General features: G+C 44.2%; 1 protein-coding gene across 3 annotated transcripts in view; it reads left to right on the forward strand.

Annotated features, from left to right (window-relative positions):
* The window catches only part of cdk14 (cyclin dependent kinase 14), a 166,271-nt gene that overhangs the window by 80,898 nt on the left and 67,307 nt on the right, over window positions 1-18,066 (forward strand). For all 3 annotated transcript variants that reach the window (XM_074652582.1, XM_074652583.1, XM_074652584.1), the window contains 2 exons: window positions 5,971-6,091; window positions 9,897-9,990. In XM_074652582.1, the coding sequence (XP_074508683.1) occupies window positions 5,971-6,091; window positions 9,897-9,990 (215 nt within the window). The remainder of the gene's footprint in view (window positions 1-5,970; window positions 6,092-9,896; window positions 9,991-18,066) is intronic.

An 18,066-nucleotide genomic window follows, 5' to 3' on the forward strand; every position in this document is an offset into this window, starting at 1 on the left:
ATACATCCCTCAATCTGCTGCGTGATGGAGAGGAGGAGGAGGAGGAGGAGGAGGAGGAGGAGGAGGAGGAGGAGGAGGAGGAGGAGGCGGCGGCTACAAACTGCCTTTAAAATCCAAATGAACTTCAAAAGAGCGGTGGTCTGTTTCCCCCCTGGGGACACAGACTATTTTCATCCTTCTCTTTGTTCATTCTCTCTTCCTCCTGTTTCCCTCCAGCCCACCTCTTCCCCCGTATATTTTGTGACCCCTCCGGTGTTGTGCGTGAGATAGTGATGTATAATTCACCGGTGACCTTCATCCCAGTAGCTACCTGGACAGGATGGCAGGTCACCTGATGAACTACAATAGATGAAGGTGGCTGAAGGTGTGTGTGTGTGTGTGTGTGAAGCCATAGGTCGGGGCTTTGAAGTATAGTTCCTTCCTCTGCAGTTGGACTCGGGGGGGTTCTAAAGCCTCGGACACACCAGGAACGTCAGGAGCGTGCGGCGGCTGCGTTACCTGTTGTTTTTTATTTCGGCGTCCGTGTTAACAGGTTAGAGCAGCCACACTGCCCGCAGCTGCGTCTCTTCTAGAGAATGGAGGTTCTGCCTATTTTTGATTCATGCCGCGTACGTCTCACAGCAGCAACAGACAGTGAAGGTGATCTATTGACTGTATATTAACATCATATTAAGACGATTACTACAGTTTCGATGTCTGTCTGTAGAATATGTTACAGAGATGAAAAAAAGTAAAGACTTATTTTTAAATCAACACTTCCTGCTTTCATTTCAAAATAAAAGCCTTCAAGCGATTTTTCTGTGGACAGAATTCCTTCATTTGTTAACACTAGGCTTTTATTCTGAAATATGTGCCGTACAATGTTGTAGAACATGCAGTGACTTGCAAAGCTCCATGAATGAATAAAGTACGGGTTTTAATTGTGGATTATTACTATTATTTACAAATTACCACACGCTTCTTAACCCTTTTCGAAGTGAATTTGCGCCGGACGACGCAAGTGGAGGGAATGATGTGTATTTGCTTCAGTTGAAATATTTTATCTGGAGCAAGAAATTTGCGTTGAGATTCTCCTCCTGTCGTCACTGACGTGAAGTTGTTGAATCAGAAATGGAGGATGAATAAATCTTGTATGTGTCTGTGATCACCCAGAGCTACGATAGTACATCAGATCTGTACAGAGACCGGACCAAACTCTGTGTAGAAACCACAGACTGTCTGTGGTAGAAACAACAACGTCTCTGCTGCATTTATGCCTTGATGACTTTATCTTGAATGTTAATGGTGCAGCTGCGTAGCCTGGCACTGATCGATCCAAACTCCATTCAGAAAACAAGCATTTTAAAAGATGTTTGCTTGTCGTCTTGCGGACAGACCTGACAAAGCATGAATTCCGAGTTTTTACAAATCGGCAATATTATGTTGTTATTTCGGTTTCATTTTGATCCGTTTATTGCAATTAAATCACAGCACAATCTATTTATTTTGGGTTCATGTGAAGGCTGAAGGTGTGTGTGTGTGTGTGTGTGAAGCCATAGGTCGGGGCTTTGAAGTATAGTTCCTTCCTCTGCAGTTGGACTCGGGGGGGTTCTAAAGCCTCGGACACACCAGGAACGTCAGGAGCGTGCGGCGGCTGCGTTACCTGTTGTTTTTTATTTCGGCGTCCGTGTTAACAGGTTAGAGCAGCCACACTGCCCGCAGCTGCGTCTCTTCTAGAGAATGGAGGTTCTGCCTATTTTTGATTCATGCCGCGTACGTCTCACAGCAGCAACAGACAGTGAAGGTGATCTATTGACTGTATATTAACATCATATTAAGACGATTACTACAGTTTCGATGTCTGTCTGTAGAATATGTTACAGAGATGAAAAAAAGTAAAGACTTATTTTTAAATCAACACTTCCTGCTTTCATTTCAAAATAAAAGCCTTCAAGCGATTTTTCTGTGGACAGAATTCCTTCATTTGTTAACACTAGGCTTTTATTCTGAAATATGTGCCGTACAATGTTGTAGAACATGCAGTGACTTGCAAAGCTCCATGAATGAATAAAGTACGGGTTTTAATTGTGGATTATTACTATTATTTACAAATTACCACACGCTTCTTAACCCTTTTCGAAGTGAATTTGCGCCGGACGACGCAAGTGGAGGGAATGATGTGTATTTGCTTCAGTTGAAATATTTTATCTGGAGCAAGAAATTTGCGTTGAGATTCTCCTCCTGTCGTCACTGACGTGAAGTTGTTGAATCAGAAATGGAGGATGAATAAATCTTGTATGTGTCTGTGATCACCCAGAGCTACGATAGTACATCAGATCTGTACAGAGACCGGACCAAACTCTGTGTAGAAACCACAGACTGTCTGTGGTAGAAACAACAACGTCTCTGCTGCATTTATGCCTTGATGACTTTATCTTGAATGTTAATGGTGCAGCTGCGTAGCCTGGCACTGATCGATCCAAACTCCATTCAGAAAACAAGCATTTTAAAAGATGTTTGCTTGTCGTCTTGCGGACAGACCTGACAAAGCATGAATTCCGAGTTTTTACAAATCGGCAATATTATGTTGTTATTTCGGTTTCATTTTGATCCGTTTATTGCAATTAAATCACAGCACAATCTATTTATTTTGGGTTCATACCGCAGTAGCGGGATATGGCTTGCTAGATACCAACAGTTTGCTGTATGTGAATACAGCTCGCCGCCGGGTGATGTTATGAACCCAGACACGGCGGCGTTTGGTTTTCTGACATATCTGGGACTTCAACAACATGAACAAAGCAGCAACAGTGGTTATTTCTTCCATGGTTGATGGCAGAAATGGAGGAAAGAAACGTTATTGGTATCTATGAAGACAAGCTTCGTCTCCACTCCGGCGCGTCTTGCACGAATAAACACAAATGATACCAGCAGTTCAACTCATGCGAGTAAAGCGAGGCGAAACATTCGCTTCACTCTTGGTCCGAACACAGCCTTAGGTTCAGACACCTATCAAAGTGAATGTAGCTACAGTATCTCTAGGTAGTGTACAGGTCAGGAGGAGGGTTATAAAACCAGTCACATGTTGAGCTATTCAGATATACCAACAATGCTAGTTAACTGTACTCTGTACCACATCTCTACACCTCTCCATGTTCCACTAGACCAGCCTCCTATTACGGCACTTTCTCTTCTGATGAGTGCAGTAATAGGAGGATAACACACACACAGGGCGCCTGCAGTGGACATAATAGCCTCTGAGTATGAGCGGGCAGATGGCGTCTATTCTACGTTAGATCAGTGTGTGTGGACATTAGAGTGCTCGGTCGTGATGAATGCCGTCTGAATCTCCTTTCTCCTGTTCCAAACACAAGGAAATGTTAAATACGCCCTCCCTTCCTCTCATTTATTCTCCACTCTGCCCATCTTCCTCCCACACACAGGGGAATAGCAGCAGGGCAGGAAGTCTTCTTTTTTTTTACCAAGCTAAATGCTTTAATTAAGCCCTCCGACCACTTGGGAAGAGACAAAGAGGTAATGCCATCAGCCTCATTAAAGCTCGCTGCTTCTGCACTCTGCTCTACCATTAGCTGCCATGGGAGCACTGTCACCGGATACTTAACTGGGTTGGTGTCACCGTGTAGATAAATGCTAGAAGAGGGTTAGAATAACCTGGAGACGCCCATTATAAAAACCTAGAGAAGCCCTTTTTTGTGGTTCTCATAAAACCTTATGATAGTTTCAAATTCCAGGTACAAAAAGTAGCCGTAGTATCACCATTAATTATCTAATGACGTCCACTTCACTCGATGGGAACGGGAGTTTTTGGTCCTTTGGGTTCATCTCACTGATATTCACGACGTCGCTCTGCTTCTCGCTGAAACCCTCAAAGGTCTTCCATCATGATTTCCATTTGAAAAGGCAATCTCAGGCTTGTTGCGGTTGAATGTACGGAAAATCAGTCCAAAGACAGGTCTGCCAAGCGGAGTTTGATTGCTTCAACGAGTTAACAATGGAAATAGAGGGGTCGTCTGCTCGTTGAATATAGGGAGTCACATTGCAAGCTCTCAGGAATTGAACGGGAAGATGTTTCAACTATCAACAGCTTTGTCAGGCAAATATCAGGGAGTTGGAAAAAATCTGACTCTTTGGATACATACATTTTGGATGAACAATACGTCCCGTGTGCCTGTGGTCTAAAGAAGGACTTGATTAATCCTTTCTTATTAAACAATAAATAATGAAGATGAATGTCATCTTTACCCTTTTAATGAGCAACTTACCAGTAGCTGGGACTCTCTCTGTGCAGCGATGTAAAGTGGACTCCAGGGTATCGCACTGTGCAATGCTGAACTTTGCACTTTTGGTGTGAATGATTTGTTACGTTCTAAACCCCCTGTAGTAACTAAGAATACCCGCCTCCGTTATGAGATTAGTATGAAGGAAACCAGTGTTTTCCAGAGTCCTGTACAGGTGCAACTCTTTTCATATGAAACACGTTATTTTCGTCACTCAATCAGAGTTGTGTGTTGATTAGCCGGAATACAGTGCTCAGCTAACATTAGTCTTTAGGTCTCGTCTAGGGATGTCCATAATTAACCGTTTAACCGTTAACTGACATTAAGCATTTTAACCGATTAACGCTATCGGTTAAAAGAAATGTTAATAATTAATTCAAAAGCTGAGCGGCTCGTCACTTTAAGGAGAAAAGCTGGTCCACCTTAACAGCCCACCTTAAGAGGCGGAGCCGGAGTTGCAGGATACAGAAAGTCGGCTCCGGTCTCTGGCTCGCTTGAGCGGAGCGGAGGAGTTGTAGTTTCATAGCATTTATTCACCGACAAATAAACTGTCCACACACTGCTACACCTACGATCACAGCTAGAACGCCACCAACAACCTCACACTCACCGCCAACACACACACACACACACGGTCTGTCGGACACTCGCTAAAGTTATGCAGACTACGTTTGGCGGCGGCGAGCACGAAGCCTCCGGCAATGCTAGAGCTGCTAACGTAGCACAAACACACACACTGTTTGTTGGACACTCGCTGAAGTTATGCCGAGTGGACACACAGCTGACAACCTGCTAAACTAAACTAAATGTGTGGTGGAGACTTTTACTGGGAAAGTGGCTGCATGTCCGCGACACTACACTATATCTTTATCTATAACTATAATATCTGTTGTGCTCCTGCAGCTGGTGCACCGCTGCATGCGACGCACAAATCGTGTCAGTTAACGGTTAATAATCGGTTAACGAGGGTCGGTTATCGGTTAAGAAAATGTTTCAAAATTAGCATCCCTAGTCTCGTCTTCTTCTTGCAAATCTAGTTATTGCGTTATTGAATCCAAATTTCCCCCCAAAGCTGGCTTGTAAAATGAACTATAGATGACTCTAGTGCAGAGGTTTTCAGACCGTGAGGCGCACCTCGTCAGGGGAGCACAAGAGAGTTGAAGGGGAGAGACGTGAGGCAGTGATAGTTGTCTGTTCATCTACAGGTACATTACAAACAGGAACTGCTAGTGACAAATTCTGCACTTTTTTTAAGCGTAAAAATATAGTTGTTGTTTTTTTTTTAGATTAGATTTTAGATTTTTTTAGATTCAGAATCAAAGCAGAGTGAATTATTAAACCTGTTTTTGAACCTGTTCACAAAAACAGCTAAAAACTTTACTATTTAATTTATTCCATCCAACATTTCATGTGGGGTTTTATGAACATGTCTCTTTGTCTTCATATTTTCTGCTGCTGTATTGCTGCAAACACATATTTTTAATACGTTATGTTCTCTGCCTTGATTTTCATTTCGTTGCTATTTCCTGATTCTTACAGTACGCTACATTGACTCACACAATCCCATCTAGTAGTGCCTGCTGCAGCGCCGGCTGCCCCTCTCCAGCGCTCTGCTTTGTTTTCAGCAGCCTGCTGAAGGTCAGTCAATGATAATGCTTTCTGAGACGGTGCTGTTGTGTTGCTCTCCCCTCAGGCCTGGCCAGGGCCAAGTCGGTCCCCAGCCATACCTACTCCAACGAGGTGGTGACCCTATGGTACCGGCCTCCAGATGTCCTGCTGGGATCCACAGACTACTCCACCTGCCTGGACATGTGGTGAGTACTCCTAACCCCTGACCCTGAGATCCCGTACTCACTCTGTGTAATTTATCCTTGACCTCTCCAGGTAGTTCCATCAAGATCGAGATCAGATTTTTCTACACTAAACCCATTTATACTCACTTCTATCCTAACCTGAGGGGGTGTTCCCTGTAGATCGGTCCTTGGATGAATTTTTATTGTGTATCTTAGTTTTTTTCCTCCTCTCTCTGGTCACCCTTCACCTCCTGTAAACCCCCTCCACTGAATCACATATTCATCACATTCACACGTATTACACTCGCAGATGGAGCTACTACGGATGTGCAATGTGATTGACATGTGAATATCATATAATATTGATATCATTTTAAACAGGGCTGAATGATTTGGGGGGAAAATGTAATAGCAGTTTTGTGACTGACTGTGCAATTATAATTTATTAGGGCTGTCAAAGTTAACGCCATAATAACGCGTTAACTTTAACTTTGCAAATTTCGTTTTAAAGCCACTAATTTCTTTAACAAATTAAAGCAACTTGCTATTTTAAAGCTAGAGTGAAGATCCGGGCATATGAAAGTAGAAAAACCTAAGGAATCCATCGGTACCGACCATGTCATACTGTAGCTCCAAACTTACACTAAATTTTGGTGCTTGAGGTGTTTTTTAAAGTGTCCAGGGATGAAGCATTTCTTATTTCAGGAGGGAGAGAGTTCCAGAGGGCGGGGGGGGGGCTGCGACGCTGAAGGCTCTGTCGCCGAAAGTTCTCAGTAGGGTGGGGGGGGGGTAGAGAGCAGACCGGTGTCAGAGGATCGTAGTTTCCGTGACGGGGTGTAGGGGTGGAGAAGGTCGGTTAGGTACTGAGGGGCATGGAGGGATTTGTATGTGAGAAGGAAGAGTTTATAGGTGATGCGGGACTTGGTTGGAAGCCAGTGAAGGTGGATGAGTGTTGGGATGATGTGCTGCCAGGGCCTAGTGCGGGTGAGAACCCTGGCAACTAAGTTCTGGACATACTGGAGCCGGTCCAGGGCTTTGCTGGGTACCCCGGACAGGACTCCATAACAGTAGTCCAGACGGGAGGTGATGAAGGCGTGGATGAGGGTCTCTGCCACGGAGTCTGGAAATATTTTTGAGGTGGTAGAAGGCGGATTTTGTGATGGATTTGATGTGTGAATGAAATGAGAGGCTGGAGTCCAGGATGACACCAAGGTTGCGGACCTTAGAGGAAGGGCAGATGGAACTGCCATCCACGTCTAGGAGGAGATCTCCAACCTAATATTCTAAATTAGTAGCGTACATACAACAAATTAGCAAAGATACAGGGAAACAAATCTACAAAGAGTGATGAATCATAATGACTAAACAACAAGTCAAACAGAAGAACACAGATCATACTTTTTAATAAATATGATTCATCTGTAATTATGTTCCACCTCAAATTTCATTTGGACTACCGAGACATCTCTGCAGAATGTTTAACATTTGACTCTGATGCAGAGATGCTTAAATATAACAATTTATATCGGATTCATCTTCTGGTCTTTTCACCACTTAGACAGATAAGATTTTAAATCAAGTTGAGCAGCAACAGGAAATGTAAAAATGAGTCTGCCCCAGAGGTGGAGGTATCTGTTTCCCCGGCTAGAACCGGCCGTTCTCCACCTAGTGTCCCCTTCCTGTGAGGCTTCCTTCCAACAATCCTGGTGTTGGACTCTCAGCCGAGCCTCGATGACCCCGTCTGTCAGCGGGGACATCCCATGAACATCAGCTGCATTCTCCAACATCCAATTAGAAAGCAGTTGGGGGGCTTTATAGGTCTGGGAGGCAGAGGGATAGTGTGTCTGCTTCGAGGGTATTTGCAGGTGACCAATCTACTGGGTGGTGTTCCATCCCACTGAGAGTCCCCCTGCGACACACACACACACACACACACACACACACACACACACACACACACACACACACACTCACCCCTGGTCACTTAGGAAGCAGTCTTCCATGAAGAAGCATCTCTTGCGGGACCAAAAGGTTGTGCAGATCTGTCTTCCTGCCATGAGAAGCATCCATCAGAGCAGCCTGCAGGTTAGCGGCTGCCGTCTGTGAGGAGGGAGGACGTGATGGAAGACTGCTCTATTTTTACCTTTCTGCAGCTCTCACACTGTCTGTCAATCAGAGGCGACGCTGAGATCACTCGAGTGTCATCATGCACAGATTAATGCACAGCTTTAGTTACGGTAGATTGAGCAGAACATCTCCAACCACTATATATATATACAGTATATATATATATATACTGTATATATATATAGAGAGAGAGATATTGTCCAGAAACCCTCACAGGCACTGTTTTTGGCATAAAAAACATGCTCAAATCATAACAATCAACATTGTGTTGGAGTCTGAACAGCGTAGCCACACGCGAGCGCGCATGGGACACCGACCCGCAATGATTTATACGTGTAAGAAGTTACAAACAGTCCCTTTAAGTATCTGTTTGTTCTGTATTGCAATGAAAGCCCAGGAGTATCCTGGATCAGTTTGACCCATTTAAAGCCATCAGAGCTTTAAACAATAAGTCCTGAAGGAGGACTATGAGACAGAATCACTTGTAGTCAGAGTGCTTTTGCAGAGTGAATCCCCAAGAATGTATTTTGTTTTGTCCCTGCAGTCCGAGTCTCCTCTCAGCCGGGTCTGCTGCCATCAGGACGGTTCATTAACTGTCTGGGAGCAAACAGGCCTGTATTTACTGAGGCTAATTTACTATGTGCTAGAAGTTAAAGAGCGCAGCTGGCCCCATTGACTGACTGATTTACCGACGTCTTACAGTCACAACGGCTCAGAAGCTTGAACCCAAAAGCACGACACAAAGACAGCCTGAGTCCGATAAAAGTTCTCATTTACTGAAGTCAAAAAACAGGCACAGCAGTAACCAAGTAACAATCAGGGAGGCAGAAATAAAGGCTCAAATCTAGACAATCTGGCAGGGAATGATGGAGATGGGCCGGTATATATATACTACGAGGCGGATTAGGGAAACAGGAAGCCCTGCGTGTCTTTTTTTGCTCTTTAAACTACATCACCACAGCACTTTCTCTGAGCGTTTATTGTTGCTGAGTTGCCGGGTTTACATTCTAGTAAATCTCCTCACTGAAACGTCTGTGCAAGCAGCTTAGTAGTGGCCGTAGCAATTATGACGGGAGCAGAGAGGAAGTCAGGCGACGTAGTATAAAGACCATAGACTGTATATAAGAAGAGGACGTAGTCACTGTGATGTCACCCATTGCTTTGTGGACAACGGTTTTGAAGCCTCAAGTTCAGCATTTTGGCCGCCGCCACCTTGGTTTTTTTGGAACCAGAACTGACACCAGAGGGTGGAGCTAAGTACAACCGAATGCCAATAAGACATTTTTAGACGACCAACATGTTAAAATTGACTTTCATGAAGTGAAAACACACTCTGAAAGGGTTAAAGTTGTAAGACGGAAACATGGACAACTCCCAGACAGCTTCTCGCAGGGTTACACTGATCCACCAATTTACTGATTTCAACCTACATCCACAGTCTAACAGCCTTTAGGAAGAAAAGAAATCCATATCTGTTCAGAATGACACTTTGAGGCTTGTTGAAGTGATTAATCAGTACATGTTTTACAAGTATACAAAGAACCAACCAGTCATTGTTACATTTCAGTTGACTGTAGTGGTGGTAGTATTAATCTGTAAAGGATATGAAGACAAATGAAAACAGTCCACTGGAGTTTGTTAACAGAGCCAGTATGTGACGGGAGGCCTCATCACCATCATGTGTTGTTCTCTCTTCAAGGGGAGTGGGCTGCATCTTCATCGAGATGATCCAGGGAGTGGCTGCCTTTCCTGGGATGAAGGACATCCAGGACCAGCTGGAGAGGATATTCCTGGTGAGTCACCGATGCTGCAGTGTCTAAGTGTTTGTGTGTGCTGTATATGCATGAGTACAGGATGTACACCAGTGCTGCTGGATCTCCTGTCCTTTCAGGCCAACGACAGCAGGAATATGGCTTCTATGAGTATCGTTTGAACATTTGTATCCATAATATCTATCTGAGGTTCAGTGCTGATACCTTGCATATGTTTTTTCTAAAGCCTTCTTCTGGTGGCCTTCCATTCTTTTAGAATTATTCTCTTAGCTACTACCAGACCAGTCATCAGGGTCTGCTGTACAGTGTGTGGTAATGCAAGAGAAGCTTTGGAGCAACCGAACAAGGCAATGAGTACATCAGGTTCAATCTGCTTATCAGACATTTTGCAATATCAGTTAAAGATTTCCTGCGTTAAAGTCCAATGTTTTCTGACCCACCCATCCACCCCGACCTCCTCCCTACGCAGCATTCACCCCGACCTCCTCCCTACGCAGCATTCACCCCGACCTCCTCCCTACGCAGCATCCACCCCGACCTCCTCCCTACGCAGCATTCACCGCTCTTCATACTATTGAGCCCGGCCTGCACTGACTGACATATCATCGACACAATCCGTCGTTTGCTGGGTAGTAAAAAGCATGTTTGAAAAAAGTGACTGCAAAGTCAGGAACTGTCTTATCAAAGAATATGTAAACAAGACCTGACAAATCATTTCTAACTTCAACAGTTTTCAATACTAAATATGAAACATTTGGACATGTTTCGGGTCAGTATTCAAGAAGTATTGAGGTTCCCAGCCCTCAGTAGGAATGCAGGGTGGTCAAATCAAGTGTTTGAACTCTATGTGTGATACAGATGCTGGTAAAACTTATTTTTTAGCAGAGGAGCAGGTTTTGTGATTCACTGTGAGATATATTGCTGTACGTCATTGATTTCACTCTCGGAGGCCGTGTACTTCACACCGCAGTCGATATCAGAGCTTGGAGTTTTCCACGTTAACTCTCATTTGCTGGTTTGAGCCGATGCTTCAAATGTTTTGAACATTCACTTGAAGTGAGAAGAGCTTTTTTTTTAATTTAGTAAGGTTGTTCTCGTTCTCTGCAGTGCACCTCCTAAACTCCTACATTAGCCTACATGTGAAGTCTCATGTTTTAAGACTCCATGTTTAGTGCCTTTACTGTCATGCAACATGATCATCTTTGATGTGAAAGCCTCTCGTAGTGTGTCTCGTGCGTGGCTGCTGACGGCGCTGTCAGCTCAAGTGTTGATCACAGCGGTCGGTCGGCAGTAGAGGAAGAGGTGCAGGCTCACGATCTGGTTCAGAAGTGGTCTAGCATCCATCACCAGAGCTGAGAGTGTCGGAGGGAGTGGCGAGCGGAAACAAGGATGGAGAGACAGGGCGGCTGTCCGTCCTCCGTTTTCCATCACACTTCTCCTTATTTCCATCACAGTTAAGTTTGCAGTTCTGTAAGTTTGAGACTCGGTTAGTAAAGCTTTGTAGTCTGACATGTTATCTCATGTTGCTCTGTGTACAATGACGCAGCAGCAAAGAGAAAGTCCGATGCCTTCTACTTGTCTGTTTTATTGTGCAGTGCTTATTAAGCTGCAAAATGCTTGCATTTAAAAAACGGTACAAGAAAATCAGGCTCATTTATTTCTGTGTACTCGGCAGGAAATGAAACATCTGTCTGTGAGATGGACAAATATCACCTGGACCATGAATCTCTTGGTTTGTATTGGCGCGTGCTGATGGCAGGGTCAGACTGTGGTATAAACAGCATGAATCACTGCTTCCATCCTGCCTCGTTGCAAAGGTACAGACTGATGATGTCTAATGATGTGTGTTTATACACATTAATACCAGTCTAGTCTCATTTGAAGGCCACAGCTAGACCTGTCACCATAATGTTGGATGATAAATTGTCCCAGAAATAATTAAATAAACAATATTATTGTCATTTTAAGATCATTTTATGCCACTGATATAATGATGAATAATAACTAGGACTGTCATTTGATTCAAATATTTAATCGTGATTAATCACGCATTTTTTATCTGTTCAAAATGTTCCTTAAAGGGAGATTTGTCAAGTATTTAATACTCTTATTAACATGGGAGTGGGCAAATATGCTGCTTTATGCAAATTCTATTTTTATATTTATTATTGTGAATCAATTAACAACAGAAAACACAAGTCAGTGTGTCAGTGTTCTGACTTGACTATGACTTGCCCCCAAACTGCATGTGATTATCATAAAGTGGGCATGTCTGTAAAGGGGAGACTCGTGGGTACCCATAGAACACATTTACATTCACTGATCTGGAGGTCAGAGGTCAAGGGACCCCTTTGAAAATGGTCATGCCAGTTTTTCAAAATTAGCATCCCTAAAACGTTTGATTCTACCCGACCTGAAAAGCCTCGGCACGTCTCTCTTGAATTTGGTTATCCGTTTCAAACGCTCGCTGTCAGTCCTATATATTGTTTGTTTCTTTAGGTAATTCTATATATGTACAGTATATGTATATATGTTTATGTACAGTAGGAGTCTCTGCATCGGATTGTAGGATGGCTTATAGTTTTAAAGTGAAGTGAGGTCTCATGAATCCTTGGATGGCCTGATCTGCCTCCCCCCCCCCCCATATCATTTCATCCCCAATCTCTTAATTGAGCAGAGAGTAGCAGGGCAGACATAATGGATTTATATTCATAGGCTGGAAGGGCCTGAATAATTAATGCAGAAAATTACAGAGATGAGAGTATGAAAGGCTTCGACCAGGGAGGAAGTCAAGTATGGAGACAAAGCATGTTCACCGCTGTTTGGCCTCTGGGCTGAAGGCTAAAGATCCGCAGTATCTGAGATTGGATGGATTGTGGATGAAGGGATGAGAGGAGGTGGAGGAAGCCCTGCAGGCAGGGGTTCTCTCACAGAGCATGGAAACCTACAGTAGCAGCAGGAGGAGAGGCAGGTGAAGAAAAATGCTTCTTATTGATTCGTTTCTTTTATCGCCGGAAGGGAAAAGTGGGGCTTCCTGCACACATCCAGCCCCTCTCAGACACAAAGACGAGGGAGGAGAGAGGCCTGACGGTGGGATGGCCGCTGGCCAGACTGACGATGAGCCTCAGCTGCACACTGCTGCCCTACAGAGGCTGCTCAGAAATCTTTTTTTTACTTTCTGGCACCATCATGGAGGTCCACTGAAGACTTGAATGTATTCAAATAATGTCTACAAATATGACAGTCTGGCTAAACAAAGAGCATCAAAGAGGATCCCTGATGATTTGGTTTAGCTGTAGATCCATTCAGACACACATGGACTGCACCGATGTTCACTGAAAACATTCTAAACATTTAATTGAATTCATTCTACACATAGAGAGAAAGGTTAGAGAGACACAGGAGCTTGTGTTCTTACCTTCCATCTCTTTTCCAAAACACTATTGTGCAACATTCAGGCACACATTTTAAAGGCGCAAGAAGTGCTGCATGAAATGCTACTTTTGGCAAAAATGCTATAGATTCTATAAGAATCCCCCGCATTCATTTTTAGATCAATGCAGGTGGCTTTACCACATTTCACACTACTGTGTAAGATTCGGCAGCATCTAGCGGTGTGGTTGCAGATTGAGACCAACTGAGTACCCCTCCGCTCCCTCGTTATTCCATTTCTGCTAATAGATCCCCCGAAATGCTACACACTGTTCCTGCTGATGTAAAGGTAGGGTTGGTCTTTTTGACCAAGACACGGACGACATGAGGCAACACAACAGTTGGTCTTCATCGCTGCTAGCTCTCTGATGCCGGTTCGGTGTGTCTGGGCCTCTACTTAAACTTACCTTCCACAAACATAACACCAGATGGCCGACCAAACCCAGAGCCCGGTTCTGCCTGAGGTTAAGGGGATTAAAGGGGAGTTTTTCCTCGCCACAGCGCATAACCATAACTATGCAACGCTCATGGGGGGGATTACAGATGGTCTAGAGCCATTGCTATTTCTCATCCAAGTCACATTCAGCATTTTAGTTAGTGTGTATTCCGCTGTCAGCTAGAAGTAGAAGAGACGGATGAATATGGAAATGCGAAGGAGGTGTGCGTCTTGGCGAGGCAACGTGTGATCACAGAACGAGCCTACCTGTCAGAGTGAGCCTGATGTTGACATTTCCATCCATCCTGCCGGCTCCGCGGCCCCGTGTGTCTGCCGCCGGGCTGTCAGATGGGGTCAGAGTTTGGATGCGCAGCCTCACAGATTCATGTGAAGGGCACCATCAATGAATTATGCGGAGTCAGAAGCATCTTAAAGGCCATGTTGTTTGAAGAGAGGAAGAGAAAGGTCAGCCTCCATCACTGTTTGAGAGGAACCCTGCCAGGAGTTGAGTCGGCACATCAACGTCCGCAGAGCGGGAATGTCACTTGGTTGCCTGGAGTTTTTCTCATGTCAGCCAAACCTTCAGCAGAATGGGCTCTTTGCATGTGTGTAGGAAAACAAGGGCTCTTGCATGTGCTGTTGCTCAGTGCCGGATTCTCTGGGGGAGTGTGAGAGTACGTGGGAGCGAAGTTAGTGGCAAATGGTAACTAGCTTTGCAGGATTAGTAACCTGTCATCATCAGAACAGAGGACACAGACCCGCAGGCCATGATGTGAACATTGTTAGCAGTAGTCAGATTACCACCCGTTGGTTTGTGGACTACCATTTTGAAGCCTTGAGTTTGGCATTTTGGCCGTTTGCCATTTAGTTTTTTTGTGTTGTTAATTGATTTACAACTAGAATGGCACTCGGAGCGCAGACCAAAAGATAAAAGGTTTAGTTTATTGTTTTTTAAAGTGACATTTTGTGGTACCTCCCCAAACAAAGCCAGACAGGCTGATGGTTCTAAGGATTTATCAGTAGTTTTGGAAAAGCATATTGAATATTAATTGCCAAAAATTAAATCATTTAGGATAATCCAAAACATGTGAATTAGAGTGGCCTGGTTCTGCTTGCCACGGTCACACACGGGGTCTATATCGGATTTGAATTGGGATAGTTTAACTTTGGTCCAGTGCAGTCGGTGGAACATTTTAAACTGCATGACAGTATGTTTCATACATATGGAAGATGAATATATTCCCCTCATCATCTTTGACCAGATAGTGTCTGAAATCTCAATACTTCTTTTTTTCAACGGCCTATTTCCCTCTGATATCACACATCTGCGTGTGCACGTGTGCACGTGTGCACGTGTGCACGTGTGGGTGAGCGAGGCGTAAATACATGCTCTTATTTATTCAAAGTGTCTCAGATGCATGCTGGTGTCTTTAGTAATGAAATAGCCGTGGTTATCCACAGGCCTGTGTGTTTTCCTTTAGGTAGGTGTTATAACATGGCTCTCTCTCTCTCTCTCTCTCTCTCTCTCTCTCTCTCTCTCTCTCTCTCTCTCTCTCTCTCTCTCTCTCTCTCTCTCTCTCTCTCTCTCTCTCTCTCTCTCTCACACTCTCTGAGCATGTCTGGGCAAATTAAAGTGTGTGGTGGATGAGGCCGGGCTCAGGCGAGCTGGTTAACTAGCTGTCACCACACTAAAGATTACGTCCACTGGAAGGACTGTATGAATATGGACAGGTCTATCTGCAGGAAATAGCCTGTCAGGCAGAGGACAGTGTGTGTGTGTGTGTGTGTGTGTGTGTGTGTGTGTGTGTGTGTGTGTGTGTGTGTGTGCGTGTGCGCGTGTGTGTGCGTGTACTTAAAAGACAACGAGCTGCCTCCTTATATTAGTGTGACTGAAATAGCTGTTTGTGGTGAAATATGAGCACTGACACTCTAGACAGCCGTGGATGATATGATAGTTTGTGTTTCTGTACATGAGACTTGTTATTATGACCCATAATAATGTGATTATTGTCATTATTAGTCAGAGTAGGGCATTACCATAATTAAGATGTATATACGTGTTGCTCATAGGACTGTTTCATTAATATTCCTGTCGCCTCGCTGCCCAGCACCGTCTGCTTATTAATGACTGTAGATGCTGCCTCCACATCACAACGTCACAGCTGTTCTCGTACACTGTCAGTAGCTATACCTACAAAGAGTAACGCACTGTTATTCCCACATAATCCACAAAATCGATTTGTATGTATTCCACGTAATATTGAGCCACGAAATATAAAGAGCCACAAAAGTCCACGTATAGGGAGGAGGTCGGGGTGGATGGGCGAGTCCAAAAACACCAGACGTTCTCCCAGGAGGCCGCTGAGTCCCGTGTGAAACCAGAAGTCAACATTGATTTATTTGTCACGTAACTTCCGTATTTGACTAGCGTCCACTTTCATAGTTATTTTAACCCAAACGTTGACTTATTTGTCACGTAACGTCTGTACTTAAAGGTAAAAAATGGAGCAAATATGATTAAAAAAAGTTATTTTTATTAAACGGTAACTATATCCTGACAGTAGTGCATGAGACAGGTAATCTGAAAAAAATCACGTTCCCTCCGGTGTCCTCCGGTGTCCTCCGGTGTCCTCCGGTGTCCTCCGGTGTCCTCCGGTGCTCCTAACGGCATCTGCAACATTTCACAGACCGGAGGAAAACAACCAATCAGAGCCGAGCTGGAGCCTTGCCGTCTCTGAGCAGCTGTCAATCACTTACAAACTCAGATCAAACGGTCAAACTAGGAATCAACTGATCAAATATGAATCAATATTATTACTGTTACTGTAATGCCTATTTCTGGACTCAGATGTTTTCAGAAACATCTGGAGAAAGTTCGCTCCGGCAGGTCACAGACTTTCTCATTTTACAGCTAAACAGTACACTACAAGAGTTGGCGAGTGATTGACAGCTGCCTGCGTTGAATGAACAGCCAATAGGAACGCTCTCTATCTCTCTCTGAAATGAACTGTGATGGTCTGTAAATATTTTATAATATCCCTCATTTAAATCATTATGTCCTAAAAATAGTAAAATGAACTAACAGCTGAATCTTCTACATCCATGCTCTGTGGTCTACTGGACTCAAAATCTGTGTGCTGGATCTTTCTAACAAAAAACTGTAATAAATTAATAAATAAGTAAGTAAGTAAATAGTTATAATATACACATTTATAATATTTTTTATTTTATTCAACACAGGACATTTAGGTAGAGACATTAAATATGTGACAGTAGAATAGAAATAATATTGTTTTACTTTTTGTAGGCGGACATTTTACTGGTGTCCGGTATATCGCTTTCAGTAGCTCTGATGTTGCTATGCAACGAACTATTGGCTTTATGAATATACGTTCTTTGACGTTACTCAATCGGGGGGGAAACAATGCATTTGTTGGGGACTATTTTCAGGGTATGATACACACACACGATACATGTTAGTAGATTTATTCACTGTTGGGTTGAGTCTGAACGTGGAGGAAAATATCGACTTTCACCACAGTCTCCCTTTAAATGGTTCTTAAGAAACAATACAGCTCTGCGTAGAGTATTTATGCTCATGCTGCTAAAGACAATATGATGCTCTACGGAGCCCTTCTTACAGTAGAACCATTTGGTGCCATACAGAAGAACTCTGAAAGGGTTGGTTAAGCAGCAGAAGGGTCCTGCATGGTGCCGGCACGCATGCTGCAAATACCCATTTTCTCTCTATAGGGACCCTGTTTATTTAGAGTGTATTCCTGCTATGAAGAGTAAGCCGGTGCACATGCGGGCTGATCTTCCCTCAGGAGAGAGCGAGAGGCTGCCGGGGAGATAAATAATACCATTTCACCGACAGCCGCTGTGTCAGTGACATGAGCATCCATCTGCTGAAACCCAGACAGGATAGTCGGGGCTTACTGAACGCATTCCAGCCGTCGCAGTGGGAGACAGCTGATCCACTCGGGGCTCTGGTTCTGATCCATTTGACCCCTGCCTGGAGGTGACCCCAATCTGTTTGGCTGTGACCGAGGTTGGAGAGCAGCTCGGGGGGGTTGCACTGGGATTTTCAGAGCAGAGATGGAGATGAAGGCCGGGGGTCAGCGTTGGGACAACGACAGACGGAGAGTGGAGGTATCGCTGGATGAGGCAGCGGTGGGATACAGCTGTGACTGGGTGTCAGTATACAGCTGTGACTGGGGGTCAGAACT

The sequence above is a fragment of the Sebastes fasciatus genome, chromosome 12 (genome assembly GCF_043250625.1).
Source record: "Sebastes fasciatus isolate fSebFas1 chromosome 12, fSebFas1.pri, whole genome shotgun sequence".
NCBI lineage: Eukaryota > Metazoa > Chordata > Actinopteri > Perciformes > Sebastidae > Sebastes > Sebastes fasciatus.